The sequence below is a fragment of the Sinohyriopsis cumingii genome, chromosome 13 (genome assembly GCF_028554795.1).
Source record: "Sinohyriopsis cumingii isolate HCF-2022 chromosome 13, ASM2855479v2, whole genome shotgun sequence".
Lineage (NCBI taxonomy): Eukaryota > Metazoa > Mollusca > Bivalvia > Unionida > Unionidae > Sinohyriopsis > Sinohyriopsis cumingii.
This window is the reverse complement of record NC_142973.1, coordinates 43,333,070-43,348,522: the sequence shown is the minus strand read 5'-3', so window position 1 is coordinate 43,348,522 and position 15,453 is coordinate 43,333,070. Positions and strand designations below refer to the sequence as shown.

General features: G+C 35.4%; 1 protein-coding gene across 1 annotated transcript; it reads left to right on the top strand.

The window, feature by feature from the left end:
• The first annotated feature begins 619 nt into the window (after nt 1–619).
• Nucleotides 620–14,216, top strand: LOC149785309 (protein-lysine N-methyltransferase SMYD4-like). Its single transcript, XM_089979199.1, has 3 exons — nt 620–701; nt 4,451–4,495; nt 7,149–14,216. Exons 2-3 carry the CDS (start codon nt 4,462–4,464, stop codon nt 9,110–9,112), a joined length of 1,998 nt encoding a protein of 665 aa, XP_089835325.1. The 5' UTR covers nt 620–701; nt 4,451–4,461; the 3' UTR covers nt 9,113–14,216.
• Nucleotides 14,217–15,453: the final 1,237 nt, after the last annotated feature.

The window sequence follows — 15,453 nt, the reverse complement described above, 5'->3', positions numbered from 1 at the left end:
GCTTTTAAGGGATTTAATATGCACTTTGCATTAAATGTTTTAATATAATGAAATTAAAATAAATTGGTTTGTTGGTTCGAGATGTCACTCACAAGATAAAAATTAAATGATAAAAGTAAAGTACGTTTTGGTATTGTGTTAGTCATTCATAACTCTGTGCACGATATTTATTTGGTAAATATAAGGCTAAGAAAATAAGTTTTGTATCAGAAATCAATAAAAGCTATGGGTCAAGTTGAAAGTTTTCCATACTTGCATTATCTTGTAAATGTTTGAAAATGTTTTTCGTATATATGAATATAACTTTACGTTCTCCGTATTTCAAACATTAAAGTCACTTGGTTAAATAAAATTAAATATGATAATATCTATTTTGTTATGATTTTGGCCAAAATTTCAGAACCTGGTGATACCAGCAGTAAGTAAGACCTTTACTGAGTTTAGCTGTAAAACAAACTTGAATACTCATTTACTGTGTGCACAAACAGGAATATGTAATAAAATAAAAAATGCACGCATCTTCTTTGTTTTTATTTATTTTATAATATTTTACATGGTCCGAATCGGCCTGGCAATTGGTCCGAATCAGGCCGGAATTTCGTTCGAATCAGATTGCATTCGATGTGTAAGCCTCTGTTTTGTCAAGGTTCTGCCCTCTAGCCGACGTAAGCTTCGCCATCCATAACAAGGGCATGACTTTGGTATTGTCTTCATTTTTTGTTGTTCGTACATAAAAATAGATAAGATGCTGTCTATATTATATACGAACAGTGACCTGTTGTAACATTTACTGAGGTGTAAACAAAGCGAAATAGTGAAAATGACTATTTTCATTGCTTCACGAGAGCACCCTAATTTCGAGACCTTGGTACCAGGCACAGTCTGTTAATGGCTGTTTACTTCACTGTGCATCAGAGAGTTAGGAGAATGTTGATCTTGAGTGTGTGCATGATTTGGATTTTGAATGTAGCTTTAACACTGTTTCAGTCATATCGCTACGATGTCTGCAGTGTATTTGTTTATAGTGGTGTCCAGCACTGGGGCATCATGCTGCAGACATGTAGCATGATGTCCCACCCATTCACATTATCCTGACACCTGGCCGACCAGGCCTAACACTAACCTCTTAATGCTGAGCGCCAAGCGAGGCAGTTGTTAGTACCATTTTTTAAAGTCGTTGGTCTTTATGCAAGAACAACAGCGGGAGGTCGCGGGTTCGATCCCCGGCCGAGTCATACCAAAGACTTACAAAAATGATACCCAAGTGCTGGACGTCATTAAAAACTGCCACATTGCAGACATCATATCAATATAACTGAAAAATGTTTAAAGCTACGTTCAAAATCCAGAGAGCACACACACACACACACACTCCTTTTATGTTAACTGCTCCTCTGCTGGCCTAGTGGTTAGAGCGTCCGCCTTGGATGCGGGAGGTCGTAGGTTTGATCCCCAGCCGAGTCATACCAAAGACTTAACAAGTGCTTGTATCATTACTTACAATTTACCTGTCAGTTGTTGTTGTTGTTCTAGGGTTTAGCACCAGTTTTCAGCACAGGATGGGCTATACATGGTGGCCAGTATAACTGGTGGAGAAAGAACCTTAGAAAACCCAGGGAAGAACCACCGACCCATGAGAAGCTATTGGCAGGCTTTCCTATGTACCCACGCTAGCCGAGCCTTGGACTCGAACCCACGCAGACAGAGGTGAGATGGCAGTGATCCGGAACAGTGAGTGCTTTAGACCACTCGGCAACTCGGGGCCCCTTACATGTCAGTCATACATATACTATAAAAAACACTATAGTAAATATATGACTGAGGTAAATTGTAAGCAATGATACAAGCCCCTCTGGTCTATCTAAACCCTACAGTGGACCATAGCTATTATGGTGCATGTTATTCTATAGACCTGCTATGCACTGGACATATCTACCTTCATGTACATTTTAGACCATAGCACCAGAAATATATACCATGCTGATCTTGGCACTGGACATGTGTAGCTCCCAGATCTTAGTGCCACATATAGTGAATGCTGGTTCATTTGGACCAAACGCCAGGCTGATTAGATCATGTGAAATATTATATAATAAGGAAGAAGAATGGAACACACATTACACATTTTATTTTTGTAAACTGTTTTTGCAAAGAGAGTATGAGCATGCTAAGGCACAGGCACTTGATTCGAGGTGAAAGCTAATGATAACACCCTCCCCAGTTGTTAACTGGGGAGGGTGTTATTGTTACTTTTCCCCCAAATTAAGTGTAATTTTGTAAAAGTTTGATTTTCAGCTCAGATTTGAATCAGATAGGTTTACAGGTTCTTCCAATCTGATTAAAATTATAAATTTTGCAAGTCATAAATTACAAATCCTAGTTGGAGATCTGCTAATGCCAATAAGCGGTCATATTCTGTTGAACTTGTGGTTGACCAATCAAAACAGCTTTCAAGTTCCTGAAAGTGACCTGCATCATTTGGAAAATAAGCTGATTGGGAATTCCAAAGTTCACCAAAACATTACATTTTATCTGTGTGTGTCAGACCTCCGTGTAGTATTGCACTGTAGAGATCTGATTTGAATCAAATAACAGGTTGTTGGACCATGTCAGTTTTAATTCATGAACAAAGTAATGTTATCAAATAATCAAGACTATTTTATGTAGTTGACTTTGACTTAAGTACTTTTTCATTATTTTTTATGAAAATGGATGCTGACATTGAATTATTTGTCTACTTTTGGAACATTATATATATATATATATATATATATATATATATATATATATATATATATATATATATATATATATATATATATATATGTAACAGAAATCATTTTTTTGTTTCCCTAATTGCAGTTTTGAACTGTTCAACATGCGTGCATAATAATGAAAACTATTATATATAAAATAATTGTAAATATCACTTTTACATCTAAGACAGAAGTTAATAATATTTCAGAGCAACCAAATCAGTCCATAATATGGTCCAAAATAAAACCTAATTTAAATCATTCCTGGTCTGAATCAGCCTGCACCCTGGTAGGGAAATATGTCTGATGATAAGGTAGACCTAAAATAATCTGATAGCCTGATACTCAAGGCCCCTTAAAATTCTAGATCAGGCCCCTCTCCGGAATGACTGTGTAGATAGATGAGAATTAATTACTAGGCCATCATGCGAGTGTGTCTGCTACACACGAGTGCATATAACACCGACTCATTTGCATCATTTATTGGTAATAAGTGCTTAGTCATAATGGAATATGGCTGGTGTGTGTAGGCAAGGCGATGGGTGCCCTTCACCCGCAGACCTAGCTTAGAATCTCCATAGATTACGAATTTAAAATTCTCTATCCTGTATGATAGTATTATTTGTTTGTATGTATGTATGTATCTATGTATGTAGTATAGTACAGTGCGTTTACCTGCAGACCTGGTTTCAAATCTCTGTAGATTATGAATTTAAAATTCTCTATCCTGTATGATAGTATTATTTGTATTTTATATATATATATATATATATATATATATATATATATATATATATATATATATATATATATATATATATATGTGTGTGTGTGTGTGTGTAGTGTAATGCCAGGTGTCTACTCATGCAAGTTTATTTGGTGTATATGGAGATGCTATTTTACATACAGAGAAGACTATGCAGCATTCTGAATGATTGTTTTTGGGATAGAAACTAATTGTTGATGATTTTATTGTTGTGAATTATGTTTTAATTGTAGTATTGTAGAGGTAAAAAATTATAAATTTACATGTATAATATTTACACTTCACATTCTGTTTACTGAAAAATATTTTCTTCTTATTGTGATGTTAAAAATGGCTTAAGAAATGAACTTTTGAAATGTAATAAAACAATGATTATATACTTGTTCATTTTCATTTCTATCCTTTTGACAGTGAGGGAATTCTGAGTTTATGTCAGGGACTCTTATCAATATGCTGAGGATTCCTGAGTTTCATGACTGAAGAGTACAGGACTCCTAATCCTGTAACTCTGTGGAGAGCACTGTATGCTTCCATTTAGAGTTCTACCATGTCATTGGAATTATCCAGATTGATTATGTCCCCAAGTGGGTCTGGATGATTGATGTTTGACTGTATTTACTAAGTTTAATTTTAACTGGAGGCAGGAAATTTTGGTTTCTGATGCATAAAACCATATTACAACTTTAGCTCCAGTGACCATGACAATTGAGCTTTTGACACCAAAATCAGAAGGGTGTATGAGGGACAAAAAGAAAACAAACTCAAGTAGTATCCAAAGATACTAGATCCATGGATGTATTGATGGACAATCCGACATCTCTATCCCTCAGACCTTTTCATTTGGGAAAATAAAGGCTATGATTTGGATAAGATTAAATTCAGAAATGAAGTAAGCTTCAGGTAATTTAATGATTGGTTTCTTTTACAGCTTCCAGCAAGATGGAGTTGGTGACAAGATCAACATCCGTGAATGGTAAGTGTCATTTTGGGTTTAATTATTAATAGAATGTCCTAATGTTAATTCAGAAAGGCAGAGGATCACTTCAGAAATTTATTTATAAACTGATTATTGGAAGTAAACTTTTTTTCCCACCCTCCTCCCGAATTTCTAATCATAAATCCTTGTCTCAAACTGTATTCCAAGCATGTTGTAAACGCATGAAAATAAAGGCATTTTTATGCAGTGAAACAATTATTTGCAGACTTTAAACAGTGCTCCGGACAGAAATTCTTACAGAGGACAGGAAGTTAAGGACATCTGTCAGACCTTCCAACCCTTATGATTTGAACACAAGTCTTACTGAAATTACCCTTAAATTATACCCTTAAATTACAGACTTGCTTGATAATAGCAAACCTTAATGAACATATGATTATCGTGATTCCACAATTACTGGTAATAATGGTCCGACATATACAGGGACTAAGTTAACACTTGATATAGAAAAAGAAGAGGGGTTATTATATTTGAATTTCAGTGTGAATGTTAATCACCATGAATTATAATCACAATTAGGTAATAGAATAATTGAAGAGGCGATATAATAAAGCAGTATCCGTCATGTGGCGACATACCCAAATTAGTATCTATTATCTTTGGGGTGACATCTCCAGATGCAATGGGGCAACTTCTATAGCCACATGGGGTGACTTCTCCTGAGACCTGGGATGAGTTCTCCATGGGGCAAGTTCTCCGCTTTTCTCCAGCAAGATATTTATCAAGAGAGGGCCAGTAGACATAAAACACTTAGTCAGCAAACAAGAAAATATTAAGTGGACTTGAAGTTCAGACATACAACAAGTGCACTTATGAAAATCATAGGATGATTTGCAGCCTTACATAAGAATACCGGTACTTAGCACATTCCCAATGAGTAGTAAATAAGTAAAGCATGACGATTTTTGGAGAGGGGTGTTTTTTTAATTCAAAATTTTTCCACAAACATACATGTCAAACATATGATTGAAGGATCATAAATATAATTGTATTCATATTATTTACAATTATTTTGTGCCAGATAAAATTGTTTTGTAAAAAAAAAAAGATGTTTAAAACTAGTTTGCCATGAAGAGTGAAATCATGCTGTTAATATCCAGTGGAACTAAAATATTTCAGTCCTAGCAAAATATTGATTGCTGTAATATCCTCCACTAAAAATGGTCTGTAATTTACTAGCATTTTAGAATTGTAACTAGTAAAATGCAGCTCGCTAACATCTGTCTTGATTCCTTACAAATATTTTCTTATGTGGATTCATTGTAGCTAGATCCATAGCTTATTAAAACAAAGTAAAAATGGTGCTGGGAGCAGCTGAAGCTGGGGTGTGGGTGAAGAATTTGAGATTAGAGAGAAATAATCATTGGAATAATGGCAATCATCAGTTTCCGGTATTCCTAGACTTCCATTACAAACTTAGTCTCATTGTTATTTGTAATGATTAAGAATCTTAATAATATAGATAAACTGGTTTGACAGGAGCTGTGGTGGCTTAGTGGTTAGTGGCTATTACTGGATCATTTTCTGTCTGCTACTATGCCATATCCCTGTGGGTTTGCTACCATGCCACATCCCTGTGGGTTTGCTACTATGCCATGTCCCTGTGGGTTTGCTACCATGCCATATCCCTGTGGGTCTGCTACTATGCCATATCCCAGTGGGTCTGCTACTATGCCATATCCCAGTGGGTCTGCTACTATGCCATATCCCAGTGGGTCTGCTACTATGCCATATTCCTGTGGGTCTGCTACCATGCCATATCCCTGTGGATCTGCTACCATGCTATATCCCAGTGGGTCTGCTACCATGCCATATCCCTGTGGATCTGCTACTATGCCATATCCCAGTGGGTCTGCTACTATGCCATATTCCTGTGGGTCTGCTACCATGCCACATCCCTGTGGGTTTGCTACTATGCCATGTCCCTGTGGGTTTGCTACCATGCCATATCCCTGTGGGTCTGCTACTATGCCATATCCCAGTGGGTCTGCTACTATGCCATATCCCAGTGGGTCTGCTACTATGCCATATCCCAGTGGGTCTGCTAACATGCCATATCCCAGTGGGTCTGCTACCATGCCATATCCCTGTGGATCTGCTACCATGCTATATCCCTGTGGGTCTGCTAACATGCTGCCATATTCATGTGGGTCAGCTACCATGATGCTGTGGGTCAGCTACCATGCCATATTCCTGTGGTTCTGCTACTATGCCATATTCTTATGGGTCTCCTGCTTAGCTATATTCCTGTACAATAAAACACTACTAAACCAATGCAAACATGTTGTTTTCATTTTCATTATTGTTTTAAATTACTGGCAGTGGAGGAAAATAACTGTATAATTGCAGTTCAGTGGTGGATGGTTTACATGCATCTGTCAGTGGTTTGAATTGGAGTCTAACAGCTGCTGAACTGACACGTTCCACATTCTGAGTGGAAATGTTATTTAACAGGGATTGTTTGGGAAAGATTTTATGCAGTATATCAATGTACTTTTAGTGATGGGGATTCATTTTTCATTATACATTTCTAGTTGTTAAATTACAAATTATTTACTTATTGAACGATTAAGAAAGTTGAATGTTTTTGACAATAATTTTTTATTATTTTTTTACTTATTAATTTTAGATTGGTATGGCTCTCTAATGTCCACATTAAGGAAGGATGAAAGAGAGGAAAGCTTTCTTCAGATTTTCAAGTCTTGCAAGAGTGATGAGGAAAGGATAAAAAGCCTGCTTGACCTTCCAGCAATTGATGACATTATTTCTGTCAGTTCAAAATACAAACCCAAATCAGCTGAAGAGTCATTCATCTTGAGAGTAAATGGGAATACATTTTTTCAAAAGCATCAGAATACAAAAGCACTCGATTGCTATAATCAGAGTGTACTGAAGGCACCCTATACAGGGGAGACAACTGAACTAGCACTGGCATTAGCAAATAGATCAGCAGTTTTGTTGCATATGAAGTACTATCAATTATGCTTAGATGACATTAACTTTGCTCTAAGCATTGGCTATCCAGGTGATCTGAATTATAAACTGTATGAAAGGAAAGGAAAGTGTTTATATCAGTTACACAAGTTTCCAGAGGCCATTAAGGCATTTGAAGAAGCAAAATTAAATGTGGCAAATTCTAAATTGGACAGGGAGAAGATAACAAACCTTAAAAACAGTTATGATGAGCAGATAGATCAAAGCAATAGATTTCAATCATCCCCATCCATTGTAGGAGGAATGGTCAATAGAAACCATGGCCCTGTCCCCATTCTGAGTGGTGAGAGAAACTTGCAGATTCCATGTGCATCAGAGACCGTGAAAATTCAATATTCCGAATTCAGTGGTAGAGGACTTAGAGCTGTCAGTGACATCCAGGTTGGTGAGGTCCTAATTGTAGAAAAGCCATATGTTTCAACAGTCCTTCCAAATTTCAATAAAAGTCATTGCCAGCATTGCTGTAACAGAGTTATCTCTCCATTACCTTGCAAACATTGCAGTGGCGTTGTTTACTGCAGCATTCAGTGTCAGGAAGAGTCTTGGAATTTATACCATTATGCAGAATGTTCATATCTTGACTTGATCAATGAATCTGACATCCACTTGGGTCATCTAGCCCTGCGAACGGTTCTCAAAGCTGGACATAAAGTGCTTGAAAAATGCACTGAAATGGCTCAGAAGGTTACCTCTAACAGTACAGACACCCTTGGATGTGATGAAAATGGGGTGTACCACTCGGATGACTATAATGCTGTCTATAATCTTGTGACTCACACTGAGAAACGCTCTTTAAATGGCCTTTTGAAAAAATCTCTTGGAGCAATATTTTTACTGAAATGTGTCAAACACTCAGCATTCTTTGAACGTAATGTTTGCCAGTCAGATTTAGCATTTGTTGGAGGACACATCTTGCACCAGATGCAGATGCTCCCTTGCAATGCACATGAAGTTTCAGAGCTCTTTTATAAGCAGGGGTACTTAGCGGAGTCCTTTACACAGGAGATTGGTTCAGCAATATATGCCACTCTTAGTCTCATCAATCACTCTTGTGATCCATCAGTCACCCGACATTCATACGGAAACATCTGTGTTGTGCGTGCAATAAGGAACATCCAGAAAGGAGAAGAAATATTAGACAATTACGGAGTATTGTATCCACTTACTGCATGTCCTTCACGCAGGATGAAGCTGAACAAGCAGTACTTTTTCATATGCAATTGTTTACCTTGCCAAGATGACTGGCCACTCTACCTAGATATACCTTATGATGCACCAGTCTACAGGTGTGAAAAGTGCCTGGGTCCAGTCTTTGTTCCAAATGATGGGCACGTTAGTAGCTCCAAGTGTTCTGCCTGCCACCATATTCAAGACCTGACCAAGAAAATGTATCTAATGGCACGTTCAGATGAAGTGTACAGGGAGGCAATGCAGACTGTTTTGATAGGAGGCAACCTTGATGAGGCAAAACTTGTTCTTGAGAAACACCTAAGACTTATGGACAGACTTGTTTGTCGGCCCTGGAGAGACTATAATGATTGCCAGGAGGCACTGAAACAGTGCTATGCAGTCAGTTCAAGTTGTCATTCTGTTGGATAGAAAAAGTGAAATAATCATTTGTTTTTAATGCCAATTAATATATAAATGTTATTTGCTCAGCAAATCATACGACTACCACTTCTTTTAAATATTCCTCCATTTATTTTGTACTTTATTGTGTGATTGTAACTGTAAGGGCAATATTTATTGTGTGATTGTAACTGTAAGGGCAATATTTATTGTGTGATTGTATCTGTAAGGGCAATATTCATTGTGTGATGGTATCTGTAAGGGCAATATTTATTACATATTTTTATGCTTGCACTCTTGCGTGAGCGTTCAAAGGGCTTTAAAAAATGTTTTCCTGAAAAGCACATGTTTTTGTAGCTGAAGTGTTTGCTGAAGTCTACTTGTTAAGTAGATTAGTAAACACAAATTGTTGATAAAGATGTTTCCAAATGGGTAATGAATTTGTAGCATTTATGTAAAAATCAAAGAGCATACGTTGTCTTGCCATTTAGTTTGCAGCTCTTGTACTTTGAATTTACATTGTAGTATTATGTGTACATGTATATGACTATTTATGGTATCAATTGAAAGAAAAAATCATTGGTTTATGCATGTAAGTTAAACAAAAAGAATACAGAAATTGGACATGTAATTCACTGATCATGTTATACATGGGCTGCTTTACAGTACATGTATATTGATTAGTCTGTTGTGTATTGCTGTAGCTTACACAGTCAAATCACCAGGTGAGTCATATTTTATTTATAGCCTATTGTGTATTGCTGTAGCTTACACAGTCAAATCACCAGGTGAGTCATATTGTATTTATAGCATATTGTGTATTGCTGTAGCTTACACAGTCAAATCACCAGGTGAGTCATATTGTATTTATAGCCTTAAATCAGACCTTTGAGTTAGTTTTTAATAACAATATGGAGTCGAATAGGGTTTGAAATTAAATCATTGGGGCTGAAAAGAGGTTTTTGAATAAATTCTTCATAAGATATGTGGTGTTAAGATTGGTTAATACTTACAGATTACACACAGATTACTCTTTTCACAGTGTTTGATATCTGTAACATAAATCATGTTTATTACTATTGTGCCAACACATATTTGAAGAAACAAAAGAGGGTGGGGTGACTCTATAATCCTGTCTTTCCACGTGTACATATGTCTGCTGGTCAGGTATTTATCTTGGCCTGTTTTGGAGCTGAAATTTGGCCCCATTCCCAATGCAAAAAATTGTCAAATTTTTCCCAGTTTGAGTGTAGAAAGGTCCCAATCATAAGTTAAAAAAATTCCATATCCTTTACTGTACTGACTTTGCAATATAAAGATGACTCCCACAACCAGAATCATATGAGTGTACAATAATATGAGTTGAAAGAAAATGTTAAGTTTAGCATTTTTTTTATTTCTACACATTATTAGCAAATTTTTATCATTCCCACTAGTTGTAAGACTTAAAGTCGCAAATTGAATTTTTACTATTATGAGAGATGTGTAGGACAAAACGTCGCAGGACATAAAATCATACCTTGAATTTTGTAATCTTGTAGGTTTTTATAACAATGACACGATATAATTAATTGCAACTTCTTCATTGAGATTGTAACATTATAAACAAATTATCAGCCATATCATTTTTAAAAATATTTTCAAGATATTTTATAGCAGTTTGTAACAAAATAAGAGTATACACAGTACTGACAAAATAAGTACACTGTTGCAGTTCTCGCTACATGGAATTGGATTTCATTATTGCAAGGCTGTGGACAAACTATCTCTACACCCAGTACTGGACCTAAGTACCTTTTTCCTGTGAATTCATCAGTTCATTGTGATCATTAATAGTAATGATTAAGAATTATCAAATATAATGATTTTAATACATTTTTTGACATGTCTTAAGTAAATTTTTGAAAATTCAAATAGTAACTTTATGTCCTGTGATGTTTTTGCCGTACATGCCTACTATTACTATGATAATCCAATTGTGACCTTTTTTTGTCTTTTGACTTTCTGTCATGTTTGTATTTTGACAGTTTGTCCTATGACTTCTGTCCATTTACCATTTCTACTATACCGTTGTTCGCTACATAATTCTATTCTCAATATATTGTGGTTTGGTAGGTCATGTGGTTATCTCTTTACTGCAGTACAGTATATCATGTAGACAGCAGCTGTGGATGCCAGTTGAAGTTTCATAATAAGGGAGACCTGTTTCAAAACATTTAATTCACTAAAGTTGTTGCATAACCTTAAATTGCTTCATAGAAAATAGGTTACAGTCAATGTTCTGCAAGTCTTCATAGCAGACATGCTCTTTTTATTCATTCTTTTGGATGAAATAGTGGATAAAATGATAGATGTTTTTAAAAATGTGCTTTGATACATCCACTGAGTCATAATTAGCTTCAGATGGGGCAACAAAAATTTGGTTGTTTGCTCTTTTTTTTTTCAAGGGTCATGGGTGAATTTTCAGAGGGAATTACATACATAGCAGTCCAAGTCGTGGCATTTATAATCTTCCAGTTAGCGCTAAAAATTTACTATAAAGCATAAAACCTTTGTCTAACTTTAACTTTTGTAAGGAACAATTGACACAAAAGTCAGTAGCCCCTTGATGCATTGTATAGAAACAAAAGTAGGTAGAGTAATGTCATGAAATCCATACAAAGTAAAGTGAACATTGCTTTTCACACCTATTTTACAAGACTCTAGAGTGACCATTTCACCTGAATTTTTCTCCACCCAGGTGTGGTGGACTCTGCTTTGAATTATTTTCATGTTCAAGAATATTTTATGAAAATATTTGTGAATTAATAGTGTGTAACAAATGTGAAAATTTTCAGTCTGACCTTTTTGCACAGAAAAATTCCCAATTTCATGGACCTTAGGCCCCAAATTTATTTGTGGTAGAAAAATTCCATTAGGTTCATATCTAATATGATCCAAACCCTTCCTTATATACAAAGAGGCTTTAAACTTTAGGATATATTGGGTGGTTATTAGACAAGCATTTGATCTTGAAATTGTGATCAGTTTCATAGATGAGGCAAGAGGGTGAGGAATGTGTTGCAGGGTGGATTAATTATTGCTGGTCAATGAGGCAAGAATGCGCACTAGCTGCTGTGCTGTACATTTAGGGTTTTAAAAGTTTTGAATGACAGTGCAGCAGAAGTATGAAAACACACACACATACACACACACACACACACACACAGTGTTCCTAAAATCCATGTATTTGATGGACATGTCCAGTTGCTCAGATGACTGACCCATACTTGGAGCAACAAGACATCAGTCACAGGTTCTCAAATATCATTATATCAACTTGTCTTGGATTTGTTTATCTCTTAACCTGCCAAATAAACACATTAATAAAGTTTAATTCAAAGGTGACTAGGTCTAGTTTACAGATTGTTTCTTTGTCAGACAATAAAGTTGCAGACTAGGCATAATTTTGAGGCAGTTAGTTAAAACATCATTGTCTGGTAATATATTAAGGGTTTCACCAACTAAAACTTGTTTGGTTGTTATATGCGCCTAATTGTTTAAACTCTTTGAAGACACAAAACACAAGATAAAAGAGGTGTGAAAGCTTATCTTCCAAAATTTCCCCAAAACTCTATAACTGAATGATTGCCACTTGGTCTGTTCTGTACTATAGTATAGACATTACATCAGTCCATTACACCCTAGGACTGAATTGGGGAAAAATTATGTTAGCAACAACTTACTTATTACAAACCTTCCAGACTTATCTGGGGACCTGAGGAAATAAAACTTCACCCTCAGACTTCACTGCAAATGCCTGTTAATAAGGCAATAAATATTTTTGAGGCAGCAAGTGAGCGTGTTTTCAACAATTTTCTTTAAAAAAGTGGAATAAAATACTGTCTTTTTGGTGAAATTCTAATGAATAGTTTTTTGAAGAAAAAATCTTTAAAAAAAAAGAGACCCCATGTTTTCAAAAATAATTAGTAGGAGAGGAAACCACTTAAAACTGAACCAACAGCAAATCTGGAATTGAAAATGATGCATTTTCCAGTACATTTAGTAAATAGATCTATCTGCTTTCTGTCACATCTTGTTATAAATCCTTTGTATGTTTTTATCACAACCTTCACAAGTACTTGGCCACCATGGTCATTTTCAGGACATAATAAATGTCTGCCAGGAGCCATCTGAATTCAGGATGATAGATTTTATATATATATATATATATATATATATATATATATATATATATATATATATATATATATATATATACCCACACACGCCACAATTGCATCTTCATATCTAAATGTAATGTGATCTGAGGATCATGTCTAACTTGTTTTTTTAATCCTCGCAATGAGTTAGCCTTTGTCCATGCATCTATTCATTGCAACTTGTTAAGTTTTGCATTTAGATCAGTTTCAACACTGTAGTAATTTTTCTTTGAATACCTCTCAGTTTATGTTGTCAATTCTTGTGTTCAAAGAATTATAATTTATATGGTTCAAATATTAGAAAAAATAACTTGTTGATATTTCTCACAACCCTTGCATTTACTTAAAGTAAAATATGTACTTTTAAAAATGTATCATATAACAATTTTTAAATTCAATTATTTTTAAAAGGTAATATACCAAAATATACCAAAAATCTACAAAATTTATAAGTACATCAAGGCTTTTCGCTGCTGCAGTACAATGTTCACAAATTAGTGAAATGAATGACATGCCAATTATCAACTACATAAATGATATTTTTCTTGGTCTTGTGCAGTTATCTACTACATGAAATATAGTTATCTTGTGCAATTACAAACTACATAAATCAAGTTTTTATGTTGGCATTGTGCAATTTTTGCCAGGCATTAGTAGTAAAAGGACTTTCCATTGCATCACCCATTTGCTATAATTTTTGTTCATCTTATCATCTGGATATCTTAAATATTTAAAATCTCTGTCCAGACCATGTCGTCAGAATTGATAAGCAATTTATTGTTGTACATAGTGTATGTTACCTTTTCATGTGCAGATTATATACCCCAGATATAACAAGCAGATGTTACAAATTTCAAGTGTAAATTCTGTTGTACATATTAATTACTTAAACTAAATGGGATTTTTGTTTTAAAGCAATCCCTTACAAGTAGTGTCATTTTGTGGTAATGGTACTTAACCCTTTACCTCATGCAAGTGCCTTTTGACGCCTCTACTCCATTCGCAGTGAAACGCCTTTTGATGCCTGCTGTAAACATCAGCCATTTTGAGCTGGTTTTCATAGCGCCACCTTCAGCCCCCCCCCCCCCTTAGATACTACATTCATTTCAGCGAATGACAACTACGTCAGATCACGTGGTCGTTGTTTATGCACTGGTCGATATCTGCTATTTAAAGTAACTGGGTTGCAATCTCCGCTCGCCAAAATGGCGATCATGGATTTCATGCAGTACTTACGAAGTTTTCACGATTAGAATCACAACTATGAAAGATTCAATAACTTAGGTAAAGGCTCTGATATTGATGTAGGCAGCAATTACTTTTTATAAATTATCAAATTCAGATGACTTAGTGATGTAGACGCATGCGAAAAACATGTAAATTTCGAGTATGGGAAATGGCAGCTATGGTTGGTCACGCAGCCTCGCTGACATGATGGTGAATGAGTTCTCTCAAGATTTTAAAGCACACAAAAAATTCTTCCATGAAAAATAATTACGCAGCTATAACAATCGGACTTTACTCTTAAATTTTTCCACATATAATAGATGTGTACCAGAAATGTAAAATGGTCAAAATTGCTATTAAACATAACATGCACTACATTGCTTAACAGTTCACAGGCAGGCCTATGCGTATGCTGTTGACTAGGTAACAGGTGTTCTATTTATAGTGCGCTGCACTTTGTCACTATGCTATATGCGGTAAAGGGTTAACAAGGAAAACGAAAAAGAAAATGATGTAATGGCCAGACATCATAATCAGGATATATTCATATGATTATAATTATTTTTACCAACTTTTTTTACATTAAGTACGGGTGAAATGATTCATTGTTATATCGATGCATCATTAATTTTGCTGTAATGACACACACATCGATAAAAGTGGTGGAAAATCAATACAAAATTATACATACCATATACAAGTTATTTTAATCTTCAGCAGTCGTCAATAGTTGTTTGCCTTTATATTCTTTAAATTTGGAGTTATTCTGAGATGGCTCTTGCAGGTACAGGCACTCTCATTTGTTAGTTAAAACAAATTGACTTGACAACACTCATTTGCCCATCTACAAATTAACACCATGTGATGTGGTTTGTAATATTGCCCCCCCCCCCCAAGAGTTTGTTTGGCATAAAGTAGTCTGAATTTTCTCTGACCCTTGTC

What these genes read in the sequence shown, in the direction of transcription:
- LOC149785309 (XM_089979199.1), top strand. Translation starts at nt 4,462, where the DNA reads ATGGAGTTGGTGACAAGATCAACATCCGTGAATG. An exon ending in AAGATCAACATCCGTGAATG is followed by an intron (nt 4,496 to 7,148) that starts GTAAGTGTCATT and finishes TATTAATTTTAG; the next exon opens with ATTGGTATGGCTCTCTAATG.